The sequence below is a fragment of the Symphalangus syndactylus genome, chromosome 24 (assembly GCF_028878055.3).
Source record: "Symphalangus syndactylus isolate Jambi chromosome 24, NHGRI_mSymSyn1-v2.1_pri, whole genome shotgun sequence".
Classification (NCBI taxonomy): Eukaryota; Metazoa; Chordata; class Mammalia; order Primates; family Hylobatidae; genus Symphalangus; species Symphalangus syndactylus.
This window is the reverse complement of record NC_072446.2, coordinates 35,963,434-35,990,857: the sequence shown is the minus strand read 5'-3', so window position 1 is coordinate 35,990,857 and position 27,424 is coordinate 35,963,434. Positions and strand designations below refer to the sequence as shown.

The 27,424-nt window shown below is 51.5% G+C and overlaps 1 protein-coding gene across 8 annotated transcripts; it reads left to right on the top strand.

Annotated features, from left to right (window-relative positions):
* Window positions 1-599: 599 nt before the first annotated feature.
* Window positions 600-24,510, top strand: TGIF2 (TGFB induced factor homeobox 2). Of its 8 annotated transcripts, XM_063633811.1 has the most exons (4): window positions 1,309-1,502; window positions 4,189-4,378; window positions 6,731-6,956; window positions 21,472-24,510. In XM_063633811.1, the coding sequence occupies exons 3-4, from the start codon at window positions 6,765-6,767 to the stop codon at window positions 21,991-21,993; spliced, it is 714 nt and encodes a 237-aa protein (XP_063489881.1). In that variant the 5' UTR covers window positions 1,309-1,502; window positions 4,189-4,378; window positions 6,731-6,764; the 3' UTR covers window positions 21,994-24,510. The 8 variants fall into 8 exon arrangements, with proteins under 8 accessions (XP_063489882.1, XP_063489881.1, XP_055121146.1 ...); XM_063633812.1 differs by lacking the exons at window positions 1,309-1,502; window positions 4,189-4,378 and adding an exon at window positions 600-1,099; XM_055265171.2 differs by lacking the exon at window positions 4,189-4,378 and having other exon boundaries at window positions 1,318-1,502.
* Window positions 24,511-27,424: the final 2,914 nt, after the last annotated feature.

Here is a 27,424-nt window from a genome sequence, read left to right as displayed (position 1 = left end):
TTAACATTTGCAGGAAGTCTGGCTTCTACGGGGTGTCCAGGTGAAACCTTAACAATCTTTAATCAGCATTCTGATTGGCTTAGAGCTTGTTTGGAAAAAATTAAGAGTTTGTTCTAGAGTTCTCCATTGCTAAAGGGTAATTAAGTCCAAAAGCTGTTTTCAAAGCGATTTCCAAGCTCAAGGGCCCCAGATATCTGGGCCTAGCCGTGTCCGGGTACAGGGCTGGGGGGCGTGGGGGGATGCCCTAAGAGGTTGGTTAACAGAAATATCACAGTATGTGGTACCCACAGCAGGGAGCGGGGGGAGGGGAAGAGTGTACTGACTGGGGTGGGGGAGGCCAAGGAAAACCTTCTGGATGGGCCGGGCGCGGTGGCTCAAGCCTGTAATCCCAGCACTTTGGGAGGCCGAGGCGGGCGGATCACGAGGTCAGGAGATCGAGACCATCCTGGCTAACACGGTGAAACCCCGTCTCTACTAAAAATACAAAAAATTAGCCGGGCGTGTTGGCGGGTGCCTGCAGTCCCAGCTACTCGGGAGGCTGAGGCAAGAGAATGGCGTGAACCCGGGAGGCGGAGCTTGCAGTGAGCCGAGATCGCGCCACTGCACTCCAGCCTGGGGGGCCACAGCAAGACTCCGTCTCAAAAAAAAAAAAAAAAAAGTAAACCTTCTGGAGTAGGGTGTAACTGGCAGAAGAGGAAAAAGAAACCAGACAGGAACTCCGGGAGCTCCTGGACTGATCGTTTAAGGCCGGGCACAAGGGGTAAGGGATCAGGCTTCACTACCGACCGTCCTGGTCTGAATGACACCGGTTGACTGTGTGACAAAAGCAAATCAAGAACCTCTCTGCGGCTCATGAGTAAGCCAGAGACTTACAAAGCACAACACATACCCCATCACCCGAGGATGAGACGGGATGACACACACGAAGTGCCCCGCACAGCGTCGTTGTAAAGCGTTGGCTGTTTTCACCTCCGGCCGCCTCCTGTGAGCCCGACCATGTGCTTTTTGGGCTTAGGTCGGAGGCGGCCTCCAAGATTCTACAGGCCATTGAGGTCATAACAGGCGTCCCCATCAGAGTCTAGTCCTTAACTAGCTGCGGGTAAGTGCCCGGACTAACTGGCCTCAGTTTCCCCTCGAAGCAACGGGAGCAATCGCACCGCCGGCAGGACATCTTGTGCGGGGCGCGAACTGACAAAAGTCAGGATTTGCAGAAGTTCCCACTCGGTAACGACCCCCACCCCGGCAAGGAGCACAGTAGGCGCTCCGGAAACGCCCTCCACGAGGAGGGCCGGGCCACTTCCTGCCCCCGAGCGGGCTCTCCCCGGCCGAGGCTCCCACCGCCGCTATGGGGAGGCCATGCAACATTCCTGAGGGCGGGGTGGGCGCAGGAAGAAGGTGCCCGCGGCCCCGCCCCCTCCGGGAGCGCTGGGCGGGGCGAAGCCCCTCGGCGCCGATGACCCGCCCCGCGGGGGGTGGGCGCAGCTCGTAGCGCTCCGCACAAAGTTTGTTTTCTCCCTCCGGGCGGGTGGGGGAGGGCGCCGAGGGCGCGGGGGGAGGAGAGGGGATCTGACGTCAGGCCGCGAGGTGCTTTCCAGCCGCGAGCTGTCAGGCCGAGTGTCAGGCCGGGCAGGTACGCGGCGCGCGCCCCCGGCGCCCCCCGCTCCCCGCCGGGACGCCCCGCGCCGAGCCCGAGGCCGCGTGGACCCGCAAGCCGCTGGGAAAAGTCAGTGCAGGGAGCAGAAGAGGGCCAGATGGGGGTGGGGGCGCGCGGACAACTTGGAAAGTTTCTTTTTGTCGGCCGGACGGGGGAGGGGGCGTCGTCCTGGCGCGTGCGGTTGGGGGTGTGTGAGCTCGGGGGTGTTTGTGAGTCCCGACGGCCCCCGGGGGGCGTTTGTGAGTCCCGACGGCGCTGCGCTCCGGGGGCCGGTGGGGGGCTGTTCCAGCCCCTGGGAGGAAGCCCGCTCGGGGCCCTGGTGGGGGGCCCAGCTTCATAGGATCCCACCCCAGGAGAGGGCCGATCCTGCGCCGGACCTGAGTGAGCGCGCGGGGGGACGGATTTGTTTGGTTTCAAAAGTGCACGTTGCTAACCGCCAGCAGGGCCCCCCCGCCGCCGAGCCGGACAGGGGGCGGCCGAGAGTGACAGCTGGGGGTGGGGGCCGCGGGAAGGCCCGGAGCGGGGGGGCCCTGGGGAGCCCGCGCGAGTTCCCCTTTCCTTTGGAACAAAGGAAAGTCTGTCTCCGAGGCATCTGTCACTCCCAGGCTGGCCAAGGAAGCGGGGCGCGTGGGGCCGGCGCCCCGGAGAAAGTTTGTTCGCGCCGGGACCCTCAGGCAGGCCGAGGGTGATCCGAGCCTCTCGCAGGAGAAGCGCGCAGTCTCCGGTGCAGGGGGCGGCCAACATGGAGTCTGGGCGCAGGGGCTGGGGGGGGCGGTGCGGAGGTGGGAGCCCAGCCCCCTCCCCTCCCTTCCCCTCCCCTCCCCCTCCGGGCCCAGTTCGGAGCACAAAGCCGAGCGCGCACGCTCCGCCGTCCCCGCGCCCCGAAGAGTCGGCCAGCCCCGAACTGCCGGGGAAGGGGGTGGGAACCAAACTTTTTCCTGCCCCGGGACAGACACGTGAGTTTTCTTTCTTCCACAGACCACCGGGATGGCGGGCCCGCGCGGGAGCTGGTGCGCGGAGTCGGCCCGGGGTGTGGGGACTGTGGGGTGCAAGCGCCCCAAGCGCCGGGCGATTCCTCGCCGACCCAGGAGCCATGTGCTCCGACTCGGTCTGGGCCGCGGGGGAGGTTGCGCGCTTTGTCTGAACTGCTGGGAATGCGGGCGTGAGTGCGCGGCCCGGGGGAGTGTCGGGACCGAGCTAGGGGAGTTGTCAGAAAGTTGGTGCGGGAGTGGCTGCAGGTGGCGTCGTGGGAGTCTGTAGGAGGGTGCACGGGATGTTGTGTCGAGGGGGTGCTGCCACAGGTCACTGAGGGTAGAACTGATTGTTAGTGTGATGATGCCTGGAGTTTTCCCTGTCGGAGAGATCGGGGGTAGCTGGGTCGGTTGGAGTTCGTGGGTGGGCGGGTACAGAAGTTGGACTAGTTGTGTGGGTCACAGTTGTTCGTGCTAGGCCTGGGGTCTGTAAGCTGTGCGTGTGAGTGCTGTATGTGTCGGTGAAAACCCTAGGGTTTGTAGGGCTTGAGCGATGAGTTCGGGCCAGTTATCCTAGCGCTGTTGGTTAATTGCCTGGCGTGAGTGTGTCTGGGTGCGGTGTGGGGTGCATATGTGGGAAGCCTCCCAGACTATAGATGGCCCTGGGTTTCGGAACACCGAGGTGGAGAAGTTTGTGTAGACTGAGGGGTCATTCCCCAGGGCCCACCCGGGGAACCCTGCAGACAGACTTGGCTGGCAGCCAGGGTGGAATTTGTACAGATAACCTTGAGTAAACTTCTCACAGCCGGCCAGGGCTGCATCACTGAGCCCAGATCCCAGCTGCCCTGGTCACCTAGAAATGGCTGTCTGACCTCAGAAAGCAGCCTGCAGTGGTGCTCTCTGAGGAGTGGCACGTCTAACCAGTGCCTGTCTCACCTCCAGGTGGCCTGACTGAAAGGGTAGACCCTTCCCTCGAAAGCCTGGCCTAGCCAGCCCAGAGATCTGGGCTCAGGTCCAAGAAGAGGAAACAAAACCTGGGAGATGCCAGAGTCTGTTGGCCGGCCTGCTGGGGAGCTGTTAAAAGGCTGAGAAGGGAGGAGCCTTGAGATCCTGGCATCAGCCTGGCCTAGAACTTTTGCTTTTAAAATGAAAATCTGACTGGGCGCGGAGGCTCACGCCTGTAATGCCAGCACTTTGGGAGGCCGAGGCGGGCGGATCACCTGAGGTCAGGAGTTGGAGACTAGCCTGGCCGACATGGCAAAACTCTGTCTCTACCAAAAATACAAAAAAAAAAAAAAAATTAGCTAGATGTGGTGGCACACACCTGTAATCCCAGCTGTTCGGGAGGCTGAGGCAGGATAATTGCTTGAACCCGGGAGACGGAGGTTGCGGTGAGCCAAGATTGCGCCACTGCACTCTAGCCTGGGCTACAGAGCGAGACTCCATCTCAAAAAAAAAAAAAAAAAAGAGAAAATCTTCGTTGCATGTGTGAAACAGAACTTTGTCCAGGGGCTGAGCAGCTGAGTTGGGTTATCTAGGGAAAATCCTTCCTTCATTTGACAGGTGAAGAGGGGACTCAAGCCCAGAGAGGGGAGGATCCTTGCCCAAGGTTACAGTGCCAAGTGGAGGGTGCGCCTTGCTCATTCATCTAGATTTTGAGTGGTTGAGTCTAGGACCAGGCCAAAGGGGCCTGACAAAGGAGAATGTCCAAGAAGCAACCAGTAGAGAAATGACTCAACTCTCTCACTGCAAGGTACACAGTAGGTGCTCCTTAAATATTACTTGGACTGCTGCAGGATCATGGTGACCTGTAGTTTCCAGATTTCTCACTGGGCCTTGGGAGACCTAGGAGGCAAGACGCTATACAGCTCACAAGAGGGGGTAGGGAGAGGCCTGGTCCAAATCCAACTTCACTATCCTAACCTGGGGGTGGGATTTTTTTCCTTTACAGCTTTATTGAGATATAACTCACATACCATGCAATTCACCCATTAAAGTATACTCATCAGCAGGTTTGGTATGTTTGCAACCATCACTATAATCAATTTTAGGACTTTTTGGGGGGATAGGGAGACAGGGTCCTGCTCTGCCTCTCAGACGGGAGTGCAGTGGTGTGATCTCATCTCATTGCAACCTCTGCCTCCGGGCTCAAGCGATTCTCCCACCTCAGCCCCCAGAGTAGCTGGGACCACAGACATGTGTTACTATGCTCAACTAATTTTTGTATTTTTTGTAGAGATGGGGTTTCACCGTGTTGCCCAGGCTAGTCTTGAACTACTGAGCTCAAGCGATCCACCTGCCTTGGCCTCCCAAAGTGCCACGACTATAGGTGTGAGCCACAGCACATGGCATTTTTTTTTTATTATTTTATTTTTGAAAACGGGGTCTTAACTGTGTTGTCCAGGTTGACATACACTGGTGTGATCATAGCTCACTACAGCCTTGAACTCCTGGGTTCAAAGGATCCTCTCACCTCAGCCTCTCAGAGTAGCTGAGACTACTGGCACACCACCACACTGGGCTAATTTTTATTTTATTTTATTTTATTTATTTTTTTCTTTTGTTGAGACAGAGAATCGCTCTGTCACCCAGGCTGGAGTGCAATGGCATGATCTCGGCTCACTGCAACCTCCGCCTCCTAGGTTCATGCAGTTCTCCTGCCTCAGCCTCTCGAGTAGCTGGGATTACAGGTGTGTGCCACCACACCTAGCTAATTTTGTGTGTGTGTGTGGGTGTGTGTGTATGTGTTTTTAGTAGAGACGGGGTTTTGCCATGTTGGCCAGGGTGGTCTCGAACTCCTGACCTCAGGTGAGCCACCCGCCTCGGCCTCCCAAAGTGCTGGGATTACAGGCGTGAGCCACCGTGCCCGGCCTTTGTTTTTTTTTTGTTTGTTTGTTTGTTTTTTTTTTTTGAGATGGAGTCTCGCTCTGTCACCAGGCTGGAGTGCGGTGGCACGATCTCGGCTCACTGCAACCTCCGCCTCCCAGGTTCAAGCAATTCTCCTGCCTCAGCCTCCCAAGTAGCTGGGACTACAGGCATGCGCCACCATGCCCAGCTAATTTTTGTATTTTTAGTAGAAACGGGGTTTCACTATGTTGGCCAAGATGGTCTCAATGTCTTGACCTTGTGATCTGCCTGCCTCGGCCTCCCAAAGTGCTAGGATTACAGGCATAAGCCACTGTGCCCGGCCTTTGTTTTTTGAGACCTTTTTTATTTTGTTGTCACCCAGGCTGAAGTGCAGTGGCACAAACACAGTTCACTACAGCCTTGACCTCGTGGGCTCAAGCAATTCTGCCTCAGTCCCACAAGTAGGTGGGCCTACAGGTGCGCAACATGATGCCTGGCTTATTTTTGTATTTTGTGTGTGTGTGAGCCACTGCGCAGGCCTTGGGCAGCTTTCTTAGTCTCTGTTACCTCATCTATAAAATGATGATAATAATAGCTTCTCCTTTATTGGGGAATTGTAATGATTAAATGAGATAACATGTAAAGTGCTCAGTACAGGCCAGGCATGGTGGCTCACGCTTGTAATCCTAGCACTTTGGGAGGCTGAGGCTGCTAGATCTCTTGAGGCCAGGAGTTAAGACCAGCCTGGCCAATATGATGAAACCCTGTGTCTACCAAAAAATACAGAAAGTCAGCCAGGCGTGGTGGTGCATGCCTGTAATCCCAGCTACTTAGAGGCTGAGGTGGGAGAATCACTTGAACCTAGGAGACAGAGGTTGAAGTGAGCCGAGATGGCACCACTGCACTCCAGCCTGGGCTACAGAGTGAGAGCCTGTCTCAAAAAAAAAAAAAGAAAAAACCAAATGCTTAGTACCGAACATGGAGAACAGTAGACCTCAGTAGAAGCTGTAATTGTTTCCAGTCTGAGTCCTGCTTGTGAATGAGCTGCCATTCGGTAGTCACCTACCTGTTCCATGAAGTGGAGGAACTTTGGACTCATCCCTTTTAGCTTGCTCGGGCTGTGTTATGGCCTGAGATTCTGAATTGCAACTACCCAATTTCTGGTGTCGCAGGCTCAGGTAATGCTGAGCGTGTTTGGAGACTAGGAAAAGGCGGTACATGCTAATGATGTTCCCATCCCTTGTGTCCCTTGTCCCAGGTTTACCCAAGGTCCAGCCTAGCCCCTAGGCACCATGTCGGACAGTGATCTAGGTGAGGACGAAGGCCTCCTCTCTCTGGCGGGCAAAAGGAAGCGCAGGGGGAACCTGCCCAAGGAGTCGGTGAAGATCCTCCGGGACTGGCTGTACTTGCACCGCTACAACGCCTACCCCTCAGAGCAGGAGAAGCTGAGCCTTTCTGGACAGACCAACCTGTCAGTGCTGCAAGTAAGGAGGGGATCTGGATAAGGGGGTGGCAGGAGGATCTGGGTTCTAGTCCTATTCCAGCCGTGTCACTGACTCACTGTGGTCTTGGGCCACTCACTTTCGCTGTCTGGGCTTCGGTTTCTTCTTGGGTTAGGGGAGAACACCCACTCTCCCTGTCTCAAGGGAAGACAATGAAATAGGGTCGCTGCGGTCAATTTCAGACTTTAGATAGTCCTTTTTTTTTTTGAGACGGAGTCTTGCACTGTCACCCGGGCTGGAGTGCAGTGATGTGATCTCGGCTCACTGCAACCTCCACCTCCCGTGTTCAAGCGATTCTCCTCCCAAACTAGCTAGGATTACAGGTGCCTGCCACCATGCCCAGCTAATTTTTTGTATTTTTAGTAGAGACAGGGTTTCACCATGTTGGCCAGGCTGGTCTCGAATTCCTGACCTTGTGATTCGCCCGCCTAAGCCTCCCAAAGTGCTGGGATTACAGGCGTAAGCTACCACGCCCGGCCCAGACTTTGGATAGTTCTGAAGAGGCAAGGAATTTAATGTTGTCAAAGTTTAGGTGTCATCATTAACTTTGGAGGCCAAGGGAAGATGAGAAGGCATCGAGCATCTAGGATTCGGCCCCCAGCCCCAGCGCAGTATTGGACGGCGACTTGGTTGAAAGGGGCAGCTGTGATTTGCAGTGTGGTTAAGAGATGGGGCAGGATCACAGTCCAGGAAAGGGCAGAAGTCAGAGGTTCTGTGTTCATAATCCAGTTCTGCCTCACGTCTTGATTTCCTCATCTGTAAAGGGGCAGGGGGTGCACAGAGTCCTCCCCTGCCTAGTGGATCTGTTGTGACAAATAGATTCAGAACTGGATGTGAAAGTGCTTTGCAAACCATGCACATGAACACGCTCAAAAGATAGCTTTATCCCCTTTTTGTCAGAGTGCAAAGTACTGTGCCCTTTGAATCGCGCCTATTGCTGACCCGCAGGTGTCTTTGTTCTGCTTTCCTGGAGCAGAGGCGGGGGACCCTGGACCACCATTGCTTTGGCTCCAGTTTGCCTCTCCCCTTCCTGGAGACACACAGTAGGCCCTTAGCCTAATACCAGAGGCCAGCCCTGCCCTGCTGGCCCCCACTGCTCCCTTCCTGAGCCAGTCAAACCTCTCCCACAAGCTCCCCTGTTTCTCTTTCCCCCTCTGTCCTTTCATAGCTTGTTACTCCAACCTTTGGTGCTGTCTCTCCCTCCTTCCCTTATCCCACTCTGAACCTCCCACGTCTTCCCAGCTCCTATCTTTCTTCCATGTAGAGACATGGTAAGTATTTCAGCCCTCAGAACTCCTGTCACCTGACTTTATACTCTGGGCAATGGTTAATCCAAGTATCTGTATGAGAAAGGCTCTAAAGTTACAGATCCTGACTCAGATTCCATCTTCTCCACAAGAGGAAGCCTGGACCTTGGCCAAGTCACTGCCTTCTCTCTGAGCCTCATTATTCCCTCATCTGAAAAAAGGGAGGTGTTTGTAGCACTTTCATGAGTGTAGGGAGGAAGGGACGAGAAGAAGAATTCAAGGCTCACTGGGGCCCTGCACAGTGGCTCACGCCTGTAATCCCAGCACTTTGGGAGACCAAGGTAGGAGGATCGCATGCGCCCAGGAGTTTGAGACCAGCCTGGGCAACATAGGGAGACCCCATCTGTACAAAACAAAAAAATTAGCTGGGCATGGTGGTACATACCTGTAGTCTCAGCTACTTGGGGGGCTGAAGTGGGAGGAAAGATTACTTGAGCCCTGGAGGTGGAGGCTGCAGTGAGCTATGATCGCACCGCCGCACTCCAGACTAGGCGATGGAGTGAGATGTTGTCTCAAAAAAAAAAAAACAAGGCCAGGCACGGTGCCTCACGCCTGTAATCCCAGCACTTTGGGAGGCCAAGGCGGGTGGATCACCTGAGGTCAGGAGTTCAAGACCGGCCTGGCCAACATGGAGAAACCCCATCTCTACTAAAAATACAAAAAAATTAGCCAGGTGTGGTGGTGCATGCCTGTAATCCAAGCTACTTGGGAGGCTGAGGCAGGAGAATATCTTGAACCCGAGAGGCGGAGGTTGCGATGAGCCGAGATGGTGGCATTGCACTCCAGCCTGGGCAACAAGAACAAGACTCCGTCTCAAAAACAAAACAAAAAACAAAAAACACCTACTGGTCAGTGTTTGGCATACAGTGGGTGTTTCTACTGTTTTCAGCTTCATCTCTCTGCCTAAGGCACAAAGTCTTGGGCTGATCCTGGGTGCCCAGCAGTGCATGGCATCTCACAGTGTACCTCCTCAGCATGGAGTTGTGTGGAGTTGGGATCCCAGAGAGGATCCAGACACATTCTTACCCTCGAGGAGTGTCTAGACAGCCTCTTTGTGGGTCTCCCTGCCTTCAGCCTTCAGCCTTCAGCCTTGTTCATTTAATCCATTATTTTGAACACAAAAGCCCAAATCTGATAGGGCCAGGCACTCCTGGACTCTACTGCCCTCAGGATAGAGTCCAAACTGATCTACAGCCTAGGTTTGGGGCTGCTGCTTATATTCCCAGTGCACTTCACCCTGTCCTGTCAAACCATTCGTTACACTCTATTGGAATTGCTTTTTGTCAGGGACACTTTTCTCAAACCTGAGAAATATACTAACTCCTTTTATTTATTTATATATGTGTGTGTGTGTGTGTGTGCATGTGATGGAGTCTTGCTCTGTCACCCAGGCTGGAGTGCAGTGGTGCAATGTCAGCTCACTGCAACCTCTGCCTCCCGGGTTCAAGTGATTCTCCTGCCTCAGCCTCCTGAGTAGCTGGGATTATAGGCGCATGCCACTACGCCCAGCTAATTTTTGCTGGCCAGGCTGGTCTTGTACTCCTGGCCTCAAGTAATCTGTCCACCTCAGCCTCCCAAAGTGCTGGGATTACAGGCGTAAGCCACCGTGCCTGGCCCATCTTTTTAAAGAAAACATTTTTCGGCCGGGAATGGTGGCTCGTGGCTGTAATCCCAATACTTTGGGAGGCCGAGGCAGGCGGATCACCTAAGGTCAGGAGTTCGAGACCAGCCTGACCAACATGGTGAAACCCCATCTCTCCTGAAGATACAAAGTTAGCCAGGTGTGGTGGCGCATGCCTGTACTCCCAGCTACTCAGGAGGCTGAGGCAGGAGAATCACTTTTGAACCCAGGAGGCGGAGGTTGCGGTGAGCCGAGATCGCACCATTACACTCCAGCCTGGGCAACAAGAGTGAAACTCCGTCTCAAAAAATAAAAAAATAAAACATTTTTCATGGACCCATCTCCCCGCAAGATGTTAACTTGAATCATTTTTATCACATCACTTAGGTAAAACATAAAACTGGGTATTTAAAAAGAAAAAAACACTTCTTTTTGCTTTTGTTCTTATACCTAACCTTAAAATCAAACTGTTTCCAAAGTAGATAAATGTAAAAACCGTGACATTCCACCTGACTGTGTTAACTGAAAATGGTGGGTGGTGCTTTGCTGACTGCACTGCAGGATGTGGTGTGACAAAGGCACAGACTCAGCAGAGTAGATCTGGATGGTCTTAGGCCCCAGTGCTCCTACTGGTGATGAAAATGGAAACCCAAAGCCAAACATCCTTCTAGAGAACTGGCGAACCCCTCAAGGTGACACATCCACAGGTCCCACCTGGAGAAATGTGAGTGTAAGGAAAGGAGACTAGGCATCCCCTGGAGGCAGGGGACCCGTGGTGGCCACCTGCTCTAGAGTCATGCCAGGAGTTAAGAGCAGTGGGGACCACCCAGCCCTCCTTGATGGAAACTGACCATGAATCCCATGTCAGCCCCAGCTGCACACCTGTCTGGTAACTCCTCCCAATTAGCTCATTGCCCCTCAGCTCATTTGGTCAATTACCAGCTCCTGTACATATACTCCTTAAATATTTCAGGGTTTTGGCTTCTTTCCTACCCTCATCTAAACCATCATTATCTGATCACAATCATTTATCACTCCCCAACTTAAAACCCTTCAGGCCAGGCATAGTGGTTCATGCCCGTAATTCCAGCACTTTGGGAGGCTGAGGCAGGCAGTTCGCTTGAGGCCAGGCCAGGTGTTTTGAGACCAGCCTGGTTAACATGGTTAACGTCTTCAATACTAAAAATACAAAAATAGCCGGGCATGGTGGCACATGCCTGTAACCCCTGCTACTCAAGAGGCTGAGGTACAAGAGTCACTTGAACCAGGAGGAGGAGACTGCAGTGAGATCGCGCCACTGCACTCCAGCCTGGGCAACAGCAAAACTCTGTCTCAAAAAAAAAAAAAAAAAACCTTCAATGGGCTGGCAGGGTAACTCATACCTGTAATCCCAGCACTTTGGGAGGCTAGGATGGGAGACTCTCTTGAGCCCAGGAGTTCCAAGGCTGCAGTGAGCTATGATCAATCATGCCACTACTCTCCAGCCTAGGTGACAGAGCGAGACCCTATCTCTAAAAAGAAAGAAAAAAAAAAAAGTCTGGGCCCGGCGGCTTACGCCTGTAATCCCAGCACTTTGGGAGGCCAAGGCGGGTGGATCACCTGAGGTAAGAAGTTGGAGACCTACCTGGCCAACTTGGTGAAACCTTGTCCTACTACAAATAAAAAAATTAGGCCAGGCACAGTGGCTTACGCCTGTAATCCCAGCGCTTTGGGAGGCTGAGGTGGGTGGATCACCTGAGGTCAGGAGTTTGAGACCAGCCTGGCCAACATGGCAAAACCCCATCTCTACTAAAAATACAAAAATTAACCAGGTGTGGTGCTGTGTGCCTGTAATCCCAGCTACTTGGGAGGCTGAGGCAGGATAATCACTTGAACCTGGGAGACGGAAGTTGGAATGAGCTGAGACTGCACCACCGCACTCCAGCCGGGGCAACAGACTAAGACTCTGTCTCCAAAAAAAAAATTAGCTGGACGTGGTTGCGGGTACCTGTAATCCCAGCTACTTGGGAGGCTGAGGCAAGAGAATTGCTTCATCTCGGGAGGCGGAAGCTGTAGTGAGCTGTGATTGCACCATTGCACTCCAGCCCGGGCAACAGAGCGAAAGTCCATCTCAAAAAAAAAAAAAAAAACCTTCAATGGCTTTTGCCAGCCTAATGACATCACCTGACCGTGTGTCTACATCTTGAACCTCAACCCTGGTCCCCCACATTCCCACTACATTGATCCACCTCCCCAGATCATTTTCCTCCCACCCCTGACCAGGAGGCTTCCAGTCCCTAAAGGAGCCGTATGCTCTCACAGCAGATAGATGAGGTCAGAGCACTGAGACACTAAACTGTAACTGCTTTTAGACTGCACCAAATTCTAGAGGTGTGGAGAGCACTGACCTAGTGTTGTTCGTAGTTACAGCCCTAGTGTAGCATAGTGCTTGGTATCTGGTAGGTAGGTGCTCAGTAAATGAAGTGGCAGAAAAGGACTATAAAGTGTTAGAAGGGTCAACAGGCAGGACCGCAGAAGTAAGGAAATGTAATGTCTCCTAATCATGAAAAATAGCCTAAAGCCTGGGAGCATCATTTTTTCCTGTATTTATTAATTTTTATTTTATTTTTTTTTTTTTGAGACGGAGTCACTCTGTTGCCCAGGCTGGAGTGCAGTGGCTCAATCTCAGTTCACTGCAACTTCTGCCGCCCAGGTTCAAGCAATTCTCCTGCCCCAGCCTCCCGAGTAGCTGGGATTACAGGCACCTGCCACCAGGCCAAGCTAATTTTTTTTTTTTTATTATTAATTTTTTTTGCATACAAAAACAATAAACATTTTCTAAAAATACATACAAACAAAAAGATGCGTATCAAACATATTAGGAAGGTTGCACATGGGAAGTCGGGGAATAGAAATGGGGGTGGGAGTTAAAATAAATGAGAGAGGGACTTTATATGGATCAGTGATAATAACTCAATCCTCTATTTGACAAAGAAGAGGGAGAAGGAAGAGGAAGAAAAAGAAAGTGGGATAAAGGATCAGAAAGGGAGGAAAATAGAAAAAATTAGAGTATGACTCCAGGGTAGACCTGTTTTGTTGTCATTGAGTTGGTTGGTTGGTTTGTCTGTTGTATTCTTCATGTTTCGCCAAGTTGGCCAGACTGGTCTCGAACTCCTAGCCCGAAGTGATCAACCCGCCTCGCCCCCCAGAGTGCCGGGACCACAGGCATGAGCCACCACGTCCAGCCCCCACATTGCTTCTGGCCTCCGTGGTAGACCTCCCAGACGGAGAGGCCAAGCTAATTTTTTTTTTTTTTTTTTTTGAGACAGAGTCTCGCTCTGTCGCCCGGGCTGGAGTGCAGTGGCGCAATCTCGGCTCATTGCAAGCTCCGCCTCCCGGGTTCACGCCATTCTCCTGCCTCAGCCTCCGAGTAGCTGGGACTACAGGCGCCCGCCACCGCGCCCGGCTAATTTTTTGTATTTTTTAGTAGAGACGGGGTTTCACCGTGGTCTCGATCTCCTGACCTCATGATCCGCTCGCCTCGGCCTCCCAAAGTGCTGGGATTACAAGCGTGAGCCACCGTGCCCGGCCGAGGCCAAGCTAATTTTTGTAGTTTTAGTAAAGACAGGGTTTCACCATCTTGGCCAGGCTGGTCTCGAACTTCCGACCTCAGGTGATCTGCTCGCTTCAGCCTCCCAAAGTGCTGGGATTACAGGCGTGAGCCACTGCTTCCGGCCTCCTGTATTTAATTTTTTTAATTTCATTTTCCATTAAGGACATTTAAGAATATCTATAGAAGCTGAACGCAGGCTGGGCACAGTGGCTCACACCTATAATTCCAGCACTTTGGGAGGTCGAGGCGAACGGATCACCTGAGGTTGAAAGTTCAGGACCAGCCTGACCAACACGGAGAAACCCCATCTCTACTAAAAAATAGAAAATTAGCTGGGCGTGGTGGCGCATGCTTGTACTCCCAGCTACTCAGGAGGCTAAGGCAGGAGAATCACTTTTGAACCCAGGAGGCGGAGGTTGTGGTGAGCGAGATCGTGCCATTGCACTCCAGCCTGGGCAACAAGAGTGAAACTCTGTCTCAAAAAGAAGAAAAAAAAAGCCAGGCACAGTGTCTCAGGCCTGTAATCCCAACACTTTGGGAGGCTGCAGCGGGTGTATCACTTGAGGCCAGGAGTTGTAGACCAGTCTGGCCAATGTGGTGAAACCCCGTCTCTACTAAAAATAGTCCCAGCTACTCGGGAGGCTGAAGCAGGAGAATCACTTGAACCTGAGGGTGGTGGAGGTTGCAGGGAGCCAAGATCATGCCACACTCCAGCCTGGTCTACAGAGCGGGACTCTGTCTTTAAAAAAAAAAAAAAAAAAAAAAAAACTCCACAAAAGTAAGAGAATATAATAATCAACCACCAGCACCAGTCACTCGGCTTGAACAAGTATCAACATTTTGCCAAGCTTGTTTTATCTCTCCCTGGGGGCATCTCTTTTGATTGTCTCCTTTAACCCTCCCAGGAGCAATTCATTAGCAAGTCAATGACTCAACTAACTGGTTTGCTGGTACTTCCCTGGGGCTAAGCAGTTGGGAGGGTTAGGGAAAAAGAAGTCGTTTGTAAAGGCTTTTCACAGGTCCCTTCGACATCCTCTTAAGCCCAATTTATTGGTTGGACCAGATCTATGGCTACCTGGCAGGGTTCTGGTTCTTCCATTCCTTTACTGTAACAATGGTTGGGGATATACCACGTGCCAGGCCCGGGACTCTGTGCTGGGTACACAGTGGTAGAATGGGCACCTTCCCATTGCTTCCTGGCTGTCAGGACTCCTTTCATATGCAGCTTCCTGAGGGAAGCCTTCCCAAAGCCCATACCAGGGCAGGGGCAGCAGTCCCCCTGGCAAGGGCTGTTGGGTGAGAAAGGAACCTGGTGCAGAGGCTGTAGTGGTCAGCTGGGGGAGGAGTGTCCTGGCCTAGCGCCCAGGGCAGCCAGGGATGTAGGAGCTGCTCTCCTCTGGCTCCAAAGCTAGCTGCCCTCTGATTCTTCCCACAAGCAACTTCTATTTTTCCCCATCTCAAGGCCTTTCATCTGTGTGTATGTTTTTTGAACTTCTGTGTAAGCTTTTTGGCTTAAATAAAGGGCTTGGCCTGCAAGGACAAGTAACCAGTAGGCTAAACCATTGGTTCCTAAGTCTGGGTGGCCAGACTTTCTGGGTAGCTGGTCTGAAAACACACTGCCAACTCCACCCCTCACCCCCACTAGATCAATAAAGCAGAGGGGAAATCACTATTTAACAGTCTTTAAAAATCTCCCCCAGGCTGGGTGTGGTTGCTCTGCCTGTAATCCCAGCACTTTGGGAGGCCAAAGCGGGCGGATCACTTGAGGTCAGGAGTTTGAGACCAGCCTGGCCAACATGGTGAAACCCTGTCCCTATTAAAAATACAAAAATTAGTTGGGCATGTTGTCGTGTGCCTGTAATTTCAGCTACTTGGGAGGCTGAGGCAGGAGAATTGCTTGAACCCGGGAGGCGGAGGTTGCAGTGAACCGAGATCGCACCATTGCACTCCAGCCTGGGGCAAAGAAGTGAGACTCCATCTCCCCCCAAAAAAAAAAAATCTCCCCTAAGGTGATTCTAACAGAGAGCTGCCTTTAAGAGCACCTGGACATGGCAGTCCCAGCGTGAATGGTTGTACCATGATGTTTGGGAAGGGCCCCTCAGTGCCTTCGCTTCCTTGACACGAAAATGAGAGGGTTTCTGCCTGCATTCATTAGCTGCTGCTCCCAGCATCACAGCCTTTGTCAGCCTCCTGGTGTTCCTCCCACCCCCATTTGCCACAGTGATTCCTCCCTTGTCCCTCAGTAGCCTTTCAGATAGAGCCCTGTTTTATGGTAGAGACTGGTTTTCAGGTCCCCCAGCCTATGTTCTGCCATGTATATCACAGAGTTCACTTTGACCTTCTTCCTACCATCTCTCCAAGGACCTTGAGTGGGGACAAGTCACAGGTTCTTTTCCTGACTTAGGCACAGGTTAGGCAGCTGGAAGGGGCTGCAGAAGGGGCACTGGCAGCCACTCAGTCCCCCCGCCTTGCCTTGTCCAGCTGTGCATTTTTCTGGGCTAAGAAGACAAAACAGACAGATGCTAGGCTGCCAAGTGCTCTGGACAGGACAGTCTTGTGGGGGAGCGTGTGGAGGGGTGTTTTTCTGTTCTCTGAACCCTCAGCCAAAGTGGGACGTGCCTTTAGGGGCTAGGTGCCTACACAGATGCTGAGGAATGCCCAGGCTGCCCTCCCTGAGACCGCCTGCTCAACAACACTCCTTCCTTTGCTTGACCCAGGTCACTGTGACCTGACCATTTTTCCCCTGCATCCAGGGCTGAGGTGGAGAGGGGCAGTGTACTCCTGCAGCACAGGTATGGGAGAAGGCAGCTGTGGGAGGGAGGGAGAGAAGGACACAGGCACTGCTCCTGTGCAAGGAAGTCTCCCTGTCACTCTTCAGCTGGTAGTGGGGTGGCTGCCCAGAACCAGGCTGTCTGGATCAAACCCAGCTTTCGCACTTGTGACCTTGAACAAGTTTCTGAACCTCTCCGATCTGTTTCTTCAGGGGAGATCATCATATAACCTGTCTGATAGGCTGAGATTGAATGAATAATTAGATACGAAATGTGAATAGCGCCTGAGGCCAGGCGTGGTGTCTCACACCTATAATCCCAACACTTTGGGAGGTTGAGGTGAGCAGATCACCTGAGTTCAGGAGTTCGACACCAGCCTGGCCAACATGGGGAAACCCCATCTCTACTTAAAAAAGCCTGGCGCAGTGGCTCACGGCTGTAATCCCAGCACTTTGGGAGGCCAAGGTAGGTGGATCACGAGGTCAGGAGATTGAGACCATCCTGGCTGACACAGTGAAACCCCGTCTCTACTACAAATACAAAAAAAAAAGTTAGCCAGACATGGTGGCGGGCACCTGTAATCCCAGCTACTCAGGAGGCTGAGGCAGGAGAATCTCTTAAACCCAGGAGGCTGAGGTTTCAGTGAGCCAAGATCGCGCCACTGCACTCAGCCTGGGCAGCAGAGTGAGACTGTCTCAAAAAAAAAAAAAAAAAAAAAAGCACCTGATGTGTTTTGTGTTCAAATGTTTGCTATCAGGATCATGATGTTTATTACTCAGCTATCCCCTTTGTTCCTCTGGAAAGGTAACAGCAAAGCTGGCTGGGCGCGGTGGCTCATACCTTTGGGAGGCTGAGGCAGGCAGATTGCTTGAGTCCAGGAGTTCGAGACCAGCTGGCCAGTATGGTGAAACCCCATCTCTACAAAAAAATACCAAAAAAAAGAATCTGAGCGTGGTGGCACATGTCTGTGGTCCCAGCTACTTGGGAGGCTGAGGTGGGAGAATTACCTAAACCCAATAGGTCAAGGCTGCAGTGAACTGTGATTGCACCACTGCACTCCAGCCTGGGTGACAGAGTGAGACCCTGTCTTTAAAAAAAAAAAAAAAAAAAAAAAAAAGCACAGCAAAGCAGTGGAGGCCCTAAAGCCAGGAGGCCTGGTTTTAAATCCCAGCTCTGCCATGGGAGGATGTGTGACTGGACAAGAGCTTTCTTCTCTTTGAGCTCAGTTCTCTCTAGTACTTTGGGGAGACTGCCCTCTACCCTCCAGGCTTGTATGCGGATTAAACATAATGCAAGTGAGGTGGCTGGCATGACTCCACTGCTATCAAAGGTGTTTGAATAAGTTTGTTCCCTTCCTTCATCCCACCCAGCTGTTGAGCTCTTCCTTTTTTTGTTTTTTTTTGAGATAGAGTCTTGCTTTGTCACGCAGGCTGGAGTGCAGTGGCGCAATTTCGACTCACCGCAACCTCTGCCTCGTGGGTTCAAGCAGTTCTCTCAGCCTCCTGAGTAGCTGGGACTACAGGCACACACCACCACACCCTGCTAAGCCCTTCCTCTCTTTAGGGTTTTCCTACAGCCCTAGTCAGGATTCAGCTCAGCCAGCGTCCACTGAAGCCTGTTGGTATGTGTGTGCATTGGAGCACCATAGTGGTGAAGAGGGGCAAATAAGAACCCCAGAGCCAGGGCCCCTCCTGGCTGGAATGGAATGGGAGAGAAGGGCCACAGAAGCCTCTGGCTCTACCCTGTCTATGAGCCTTCCAGCCTGACAGCCTGGTGCTGTCTTTGAGTCACCTGTGGAATAGATGCAGCTGCAGTTAGCTAGGTTAGGAGAAAAGACAGGACCAGAAGAAGGACCTAGAGTGTGAAATTTCAGTCAAGCCACTGTTTAGACCACTTAATGGTTTTCCATGGTGCTCTGGCCTAGTTGTCAGCCCTGTCCACCTCTGAGCTCATCAGCTACCATTCACTGGTTCCTTAAGCCAACCCTTTCCTGCCTCAGTTCCGTTGCATTGGAGGACCATAGAGGTGAAGGAGGGCAGATGAGAACCCCACAGCCAAGGCCTTTCCTTGGAATTGTCTAGAACATTCTTAGCTTTCTGTATGGCTGGCTCTTCCTTATCCTTACGTCTCAGCCTTCCGGAACCCTTAGCTATGGGAGTTTCTCTTATCTTTATAATCCCCCCTTTATTCTTTTTTTTTTTTTTTTTTTTTTTTTTTTTGAGACGGAGTCTCGCTCTGTTGCCCAGGCTGGAGTGCAGTAGCAGGATCTCGGCTCATTGCAAGCTCCACCTCTCGGGTTCACGCCATTCTCCTGCCTCAGCCTCCCGAGTAGCTGGGACTACAGGCGCCTGCAACCATGCCCGGCTAATTTTTTTTGTATTTTTAGTAGAGACGGGGTTTCATCGTGTTAGCCAGGGTGGTCTCGATCTCCTGACCTTGTGATCCGCCTGTCTCGGCCTCCCAAAGTGCTGGGATTACAGGCGTGAGCCACCGCACCCGGCCATTCCCCCCTTTATTCTTGTTTCTTTTTGGCGCTTATTGGTGGTTATTCACCTAATGGTTGATCGTCAGGCTCCATGACGAGGTGCACTGTAAGCTCCACAGGGTGGAGTGCATGTCTGTTTAATTCGCAAAGGCATCCCAGCACTGAGAACTGGGCCCAATATGCCAGGCACTCAAATAATATTTGAATGAGCAAGAAGCCTTGAAGAGCAGCAGGAAGGTGAGAAGCTCCAACTTGACTTTTTTTTTTTTTTTTTTTTTTTTAAAGACAGAGTCTCACTCTGTTACCCAGGCTGGAGTGCAATGGCGTGGTCATGGCTCATTGCAACCTCCACCTCCCGGGTTCAAGCAATTCTCCTGCCTCAGCCCCCCAAGTAGCTGGGACTACAGGCGCGTGCCACCACACGCGGCTAATTTTTGTATTTTTAGTAGAGACGAGGTTTCACCATGTTGGCCAGGCTGGTCTCAAACTCCTGACCTCGTGGTCTGCCCACTTCGGCCTCCCAAAATGCTGGGATTACAGGCGTGAGCCACCACGCTCGACCGACTTTTTTTTTCTTTGAGACAAGGTCTCACGCTGTCACTCAGGCTGGAGTACAGTGGCACAATCACAGCTCACTGCAGCCTCAAACTCCTGGGCTCAATTGATCCTGTCACCTCAGCCTCGCAAGTAGCTGAGACTACAGACACGCACCACCATACACAGCTAATTTTTGTACTTCTTGTAGACACAGGGTTTGGCCATGTTGACCAGGCTGGTCTGGAACTCCTGAGTGAAAGCCATCTGCCCACCTTGGCCTCCTGAAGTACTGGGACTGCAGGCATGAGCTGCAGCACCCAGCCTGATTCTCCAGGCTGGAGTGCACTGGCATTATCACGGCTCACTGCAGTCTCGGCCTCCCTGGCCTCAGGTGATCCTCCCACCTCAGCCTCCTGGGTAGCTGGGGCTATATGGCACGTGCTGTCACAACAGCTAATTTTTTTGTATTTTTGTAGAGATGTGGTTTCACCATGTTGCCCAGGCTGGTCTCGAATCCCTGGGCTCAAGTGATCTGCCCACTTCGGTCTCCTAAAGTGCTGGAATTACAGGTTTGAGCCACCGTGCCCAGCCAGGGGAGGGTCTTCATGTCCAGGCTCTGGAGTCTGGACTTGATCCTGTAGGCAGTAGGAGATAAATGGCAGTTTTCTAGAACAGGAATGATAGCCATGGCATTTTAGAAAGAGAACACAAAACCACTAAAGAGGCTAGACTGGAAAGCTGTAAAGTTGGGGGCCATTCAAGAGAGTCCAGAGATAGGGGGCAGGGTGCTAGAGGTGTCCCCCAAACCACATGCATATCACTTAATGGTGAGAAATTTTATGCTTCTAAACAATCAACTAGATGGGAATGGGGTCAGAGTTAGTGGTAGCTTTCTCAGCAGCATGTGGAAAAAAGTCAAGGATATTGGTTGAGCACATGTTCTGCTGAGGCTACTACTCCTGGTATTGCTGAAAAATAAGAATGACTTTCTTCCAGGCCAGGCGCAGTGGCTCATGCCTGTAATCCCAGCACTTTGGGAGGCCGAGGCAGGTGGGGCACTTGAGGTCAGGAGTTCTAGACCAGCCTGGCCAACATGCTAAAAACCCATCTCTACCAAAAAAAAATAGTAATAAGGAAAAAATAAAGAATAACTTTCTTCCTGACAGCTCCCTTGTGCCTTTGTGGCTTTCTCCAGCCTGCAGCGAAACTCTGCACTACAAATTTGGGAATGAGTTGCCCTTAGCATCAATCCCTCTCTTCTTCATCCACCCATATCCACCCAGGCAGCAGGTCCTACCATTCCAATATCTTAAACGCAGCAAACATTTGTTCTCTCGCCATCTCCCTTAACGTAACCTGAACTACTAGCAGTACCCTGTCTCCCTGCTTCCAGTCTGTTCTCCACATCATAGGTTGCTCCTTGGCGTCAAACCCTTATATAACTCCTCAGTACCCTTAACAATAAAGAAGCAAATCCTCCCCCTAAGAGCTAACCTTCAGTTACCATTCTAAGCCCCAGCCACATGGGGTTTTTGTTTGTTTGTTTGCTTTTTTGAGACTTGCTCTGTCACCCAGGCTAGAGGGCAGTGGTGTAATCTCGGCTCACTGCAACCACCTTCTCCCGGGTTCAAGCAAGTCTCCTGCCTCAGCCTCCTAAGTAGCTGGGATTGTAGGCGCCTGCCACCATGCCCAGCTAATTTTTGTATTTTTAGTAGAGACAGGGTTTCACCATGTTGGCCAGGTTGGTGCGTGTTCTTATTTAACTGTCTTCCCACTATGAACCTCTGTGTTTTCTGCCGTGTTCTGGGGTTCTGGGACATAGTAAGTGCTTCATAGCTGTTTGTTTTGGTTTGTTTTGAAACAGGGTCTTGTTCTATTCCCTAGGCTGGAATCCAGTGGTGCGATCATAGCTCACTGCAGCCTCCACTTCTTGGGCTCCAGCGATCTTCCGACCTCAGCCTCCCAAGTAGTTGGGACCACAGGGGCGCACCACTACACCTGGCTAACTTCTTTTGTAGAAACAGGGTCTCCCTGTGTTGCCCAGGCTGGTCTCGAACTCCTGAGCTTAAGCAATCCTCCCGCCTTGGCCACCCAAAGTGTTGGGATTACAGGTGTGAGCCACTGTGCCCAGCCCATAGCTGTTTTAGATTGAGCAAACTGATCGGTCTTGTATATTCATTCCAGATATGTAACTGGTTCATCAATGCCCGGCGGCGGCTTCTCCCAGACATGCTTCGGAAGGATGGCAAAGACCCTAATCAGTTTACCATTTCCCGCCGCGGGGGTAAGGCCTCAGATGTGGCCCTCCCCCGTGGCAGCAGCCCCTCAGTGCTGGCTGTGTCTGTCCCAGCCCCCACCAATGTGCTCTCCCTGTCTGTGTGCTCCATGCCGCTTCACTCAGGCCAGGGGGAAAAGCCAGCAGCCCCTTTCCCGCGTGGGGAGCTGGAGTCTCCCAAGCCCCTGGTGACCCCTGGTAGCACACTTACTCTGCTGACCAGGGCTGAGGCTGGAAGCCCCACAGGTGGACTCTTCAACACGCCACCACCCACACCCCCAGAGCAGGACAAAGAGGACTTCAGCAGCTTCCAGCTGCTGGTGGAGGTGGCGCTACAGAGGGCTGCTGAGATGGAGCTTCAGAAGCAGCAGGACCCATCACTCCCATTACTGCACACTCCCATCCCTTTAGTCTCTGAAAATCCCCAGTAGGCATCTGCCAAGAAGGGTGCTCAAGGCTCAAGCCAGCTGTCCTGGGTTTCCGTTTTGGTTCCCTTTCATACAGAGGGTTTTCTATGGATCACTGCTAAACATTGGGATCGTCTCCTCTGTCCAGAGGTCTTCAGCAGGAAGACGCCAGCTGGCATCACTGCACTGTGTTGGGGGCCCTCTCCCCTGCTGACTCTGCCGTTTCTCCAGGCCTCCCCTCAGTGATGAGACCAAGAGATCGGAGACAAGCATGGTGCTGCTGCTGCTGCTGCTTCTCCAGAAAATCCCTGGGACACCTTTGTTCCAGCCTGGTTTCCTGGGCTGGGCTCAGGAAAGCTGCCAAATTCAGTCCTATGTTGGGTCCAAGCTGCCCCTGTGCTGTTTCTGTCAAGCCAGGTGTGGACATTCCAAGTTCATATGCATGAACAAAAGAAAAGAGGAACCCAGTGGATGTAACAGAACCGACTCCAGTTGAATGTTTAGATTTTTGCTAAACTGTTTTCTTTTGCCCTTTTTTGCTGTGGTTTGCATTCACAGCAGTAGTTAGCCCAGGTGTGGGGAACGAGAGTGCACTGCATGATAGCATTCTGGTGAGCTGGGAAGGACCCACCACTGCCACTGGGGATTGTTTTGCAAGAAAGGAATATTTTTATTGTGGGGACCAGCTAAGTCTCTGCAGTAGTGTGAAATTTCAAATGGTTGTTTTATCGTTGGTTTGGTTTACCAAAAAAAAGGCAGGAGAAAAAAAACAACCGTATGAGCGCATTGGCTTTTCTGCCGCAGGCACAGAAGGGTAGGAAGCCACAGCAGGGGGCAGTCCAGCAGACTCTGACTCAACTTTCTAGGCACCTAGCAGAGAAAGATGGTAAGATCAAAAGGTGTTTGGTTTTTCTTTTAATTTTTATTGTAGTTTTTTTGGGGGGGTGGGGGAAGTAAACTAGACTGAAGCGATGGATTTTTTTTTTTCTTTAATGTTTTTCCCTTTGTTCTTGAACACTTTTGCCCTGCAGCCTGAGTTTTGAATTCTTTTAGGAACTTGGATTAGAGGGGCCCATATGTCAGAAGCTCCCAGCACCTCCTGCTTGGGAGAAAAGTGAGCCATCTGCTGGTCAGGAAGTCCTCCAGAGAGGCAGCTTTTCCCACAATGGTGGCAGGAAACTTTGGGGAAAGCAGGAATGGTGTCCACTGCTGCCGAGGAACTGTCTTCAGAGAAGGCGGGGCTGGAAAAGGGTTAGAAGCCTCCTAGCTGGGGTTGTCTTTGTTTCACCTTTCTTTAAATTAAGAGTTACAGAGGCCCCTGCCCAGTGAACAGATCACAATTGGTCTTATGCTCCTCCCTCTCCCCCATTTTTTCTTTTGCTGTTTTGTTTTTTGTTTTTTGTTTGTTTTTTTGAAACAGAGTCGCACTCTGTCACCCAGGCTGGAGTGCAGTGGTGCGATCTCAGCTCACTGCAACCTCCGCCTCCTGGGTTCAAGCAATTATTTGCCTCAGCCTCCCGAGTAGCTGGGATTATAGGCACCTGCCACCATGCCTGGCTAGTTTTTGTATTTTTAGTAGAGACAGGGTTTCACCATCTTGGCCAGGCTGGTCTTGAACTCCTGACCTCGTGAGCCACCACGCCCAGCCTCTTTTGCTGTTTCATTGCTGACAGTGTTCGACAACAATATGCCCCATCTTTATATATCCTAAGAAACACTAATCCTAGGTTATTGTTAGCCAAAATATTTTTGTCCTGAGTAGCGTCACTGGGCCAAAAGATAGATCAGGACCACAGCCTTTAGTTTCCTGAAATCACCAGGTCAGGCACAAGGAGAAGTTCCTGGATACTGACTAACTTGGGTGGTTCTAGCCAGGAGAAAGACAGTAACATGTGTTCTGTACTTTCTGGGAAGATCCCTGAAGCCATCACAGAGGCTCCCCAACTTCTGAGTCGCCCATCTGTTGCTGTGGGAGTGTGAACTGATTGCTGAAGGAGAGGAAGCTTTGCTCTCTCTAGGTGGGCAAGTTTCCTGGGCTCTCTGTGTTGCCTCCCTCTGGCTTCTTCCTCCCGTGCCCTCTCCCCGTGTGCCCTAGGGGGATCAGGGATCCTCACCCTCCTGAGGCCCAGTGGGGAAGAACGAACATGGCTTCGTCCAGGTTAACTGAAGCTGCCATTTGCCCAGCCTCTTCCATCCCAGCGCTGTCAGTGAGCCCAGGTCTGGTGCAACTGCTGCAGGATGCCTGTAGTAGAGAACTCTGGAAGTGTATTGGGCTGAGGTGGGATTTTCCCTCCCCACAGTGCACTGAGCAGTGGAGGGTGGTGAGGGGTGAGGGAGCCATGCTGCTGAATTCTGGTTGGCATTTCCCCATTATGTAAAATGGGGTGTTGGGGTGGGGCAGACTCTGCTTGGGTTTGTTTGTAAGATAAACCTGGAGGAGAAGCACAGTTGTCCCATTGAATTATTTGAGCAAAAACTACTGTAAATAACTTTTTTGTCTTTTGTCAAATAAAATTGTTTTTTTGTTTTTTTAAGCAGAAACAGGGTTTTTGATTGATCCACCAGGGCTCAGGGCCCAGGCTTGAAGACAAAGCAGTCACTGGCTTCTTACTTTGCTTTACATCTTTTACTCTCCCTCTAGTAGCCAGCTGTGAGTTCTGTGCATGCTGTACCCCCATTCCCTTTCACCAGCTCCATTCTGTATCCCATTCAACTCAGGGTAAAGGGGGCCTTTGCATCTCACATTGGGCCAATCTTCCCTGGAATCAACAGTTAAGCTCTGGGGTTGCTAAGTGGTGAGGATGTAACCTTGAGGAACTGGCAACTTTGTCCTCCCCCTCTCTCGGTAAGAAACAAGCATGACTGCAGCGTGAACCCAGCACAGAGAGAAGCAGCTATGAGATGGAAGCTCCAGTCATGTCTGAAACCAGGACCACCTCTAGACTTCTCTATTATGTAAGCTAGTGAATTCCCCTTTTTGCTTAAACTAACTGTTAATACATTTCTGCCATACTGAAATGACACACTAATTGCAGCCCAAACTATAAAAACCAAGGTCTGCAACAGTGGGAAACTGAGTTTGGCTGAGTGTGCCTGGGTCTGGGTCTGTGCTATGTTCAGTCTCTTTTTTTTTTGAGACAGAGTCTCTGTTGCTAGGCTGGAGTGCAGTGGCACAATCTCGGCTCACTGCAACCTCCGCCTCCCAGGTTCAAGCGATTCTCCTACCTCAGCCTCCCAAACAGCTGGGACTACAGGAGTGCGCCACCATGCCTGGCTAATTTTTTGTATTTTTTAGTAGAGACGGGGTTTCACCATGTTGGCCAGGATGATCTCAATCTCCTGACCTAGTGATCCTCCCACCTCGGCCTCCCAAAGTGCTGGGATTACAGGCGTGAGCCACTGTGCCCAGCCCTAATTTCTTAATTTTTGTACACACACACACATGAAAATAAGATGACCTAGGTAAAGAAACTGAGTGGGCTGTGGCTTTTGCCTACAGTCCCAGCTACTCCAAGGCTGAGGCTGGAGGATCACTTAAGCCTGGGAGTTTGAGGCTGCGATGAGCTGTGATTGGACCACTGCACTCCAGCCTGGGTGACTGAATGAGACCATCTTTTTTTTTTTTTTTTTTTTAAAGAGAAACTGAGTAGGTATTTAAGATACTTGCCTGAACTCATATAGCCCATATAAATATGGAGCTCGAATTCAAATTCAAGTCTGTTTTCCTTCAGGGTCACTCGGGTCTGCCCAGAACCTATCTGAAGTAATATAGTGCACAGTTATATATAGTGACCATTAACGTAGTATCATCTAGCTGTCTAGAACAGTGCTATGGGCTCAGCACAAGAAGTTTCTTCTGTGAACGAAATCTTGGTGGTCTCTCCTACAGGTCACTCTCCATTAGGAATTTGGAGAGAGAGCCTCCTCACTCAAGTTTCCCAGATTAAAGAGTCTCAGCTCCCTCAGCCATTCACCCAAGGTCCTGATTTTCCCCCACTTCTCTCTCAGTATCTCTCAAACTGCACACTTGGCCCTGGAGCTCAGCAGAATAGGCACATGCTGTTACGGCTTTTCAAAGTAAGTTTAATATTCAATTCACATCAACTGGGCGTGGTGGCTCATGCTTGTAATTCCAGCATTTTGGGAGGCTGAGGCAGGCAGATCACTTTTGAGGACAGGAGTTCGAGACCAGCCTGGCCAACATGGTGAAACCCCGTCTCTACTAAAAATACAAAAATTGGTGGGGTGGGATGGCACACCCCTGTAATCCCAGCTACTCGGGAGGCTGAGGCAGGAGAATCACTTGAACTCTGGAGGCGGAGGTTGCAGTGAGCCGAGATCATGCCACTGCACTCCAGCCTGGGTGACAGAGCGAGACTCCGTCTCAAAAAAAATAAAAGGAACTGAAACCAAAAGTGTCTTCTGCATCAAGCTTCAAATGAGCCCCGGAGTGAGCAAGCACTCTAGATAATGAAAGTGAACTGCGGGATAATGTGGCTAGGGCCCCTCCTCTGACGCTGGGAAAATGATCTAAGGACATCCACCTCTCTTATTAGGGTCCCATTCAGGAAACAGCTTTTAAATGCATCTGCCCTGGTCGTGAATACCTGCTGTCTCTTTGGTCTGGCTATGTATAGCCTGACCGTCTCTCTATACCCTTGTTCTTTTTTTTTTTTTTGAGACAAGAGTCTTGCTCTGTTGCCCAGGCTTGAGTGCAGCAGTGCAATCTCGGCTCACTGCAACCTCTGTCTCCTGGGTTCAAGTGATTTCCTGCCTCAGCCTCCTGAGTAGCTGGGATTACAGGCACGCACCACCACCCCTGGCTAATTTTTGTATTTTAAGTAGAGACAGGGTTTCACCATGTTGGTCAGGCTGGTCTCAAACTCCTGACCTCGTGATCCACCTGCCTCGGCCTCCCAAAGTGCTGGGATTACAGACGTGAGCCACCGCACTCGGCCTATACCCTTGTTCTTAATAGGGCTAAGATGATGCTTCAAGTTTTTGGGTATCGATTTTAGACTTTGCGTTAATATTTTTTTTTGTTTTATTTTGTTTAAAAAGGTAGCCGGGTGGCGTGGTGGTGCACGCCTGTAGTCCCTGCTACTTGGGAGGCTGAGGCAGAAGAATCACTTGAACCAGGGAGGCGGAGGTTGCAGTGAGCCAAGATGGCGCCGCTGCCCTCCAGCCTGGCCGACAGAGTGAGACTCTGTCTCAAAAATAAAATAAAATAAAATAAAATAAAGGTAGTGGTAGTGATTGGTGGGGAGGGGATATGCCATCCTCTAGACCGGTGGTCAGGGAAGTCCTCTTCCTTTCCACTGTTTTTGAATGGTAGTTTCTCCATGGCCCCCAGGCTTAGAACCTTTTTTTTTTTTTTTTTTTTTTGCCTCAACTCAGCCCTATGAATAAGCATCTCTGGGGTAAGACTGAGGACTCTGGATTTTAAAAGCAGTCT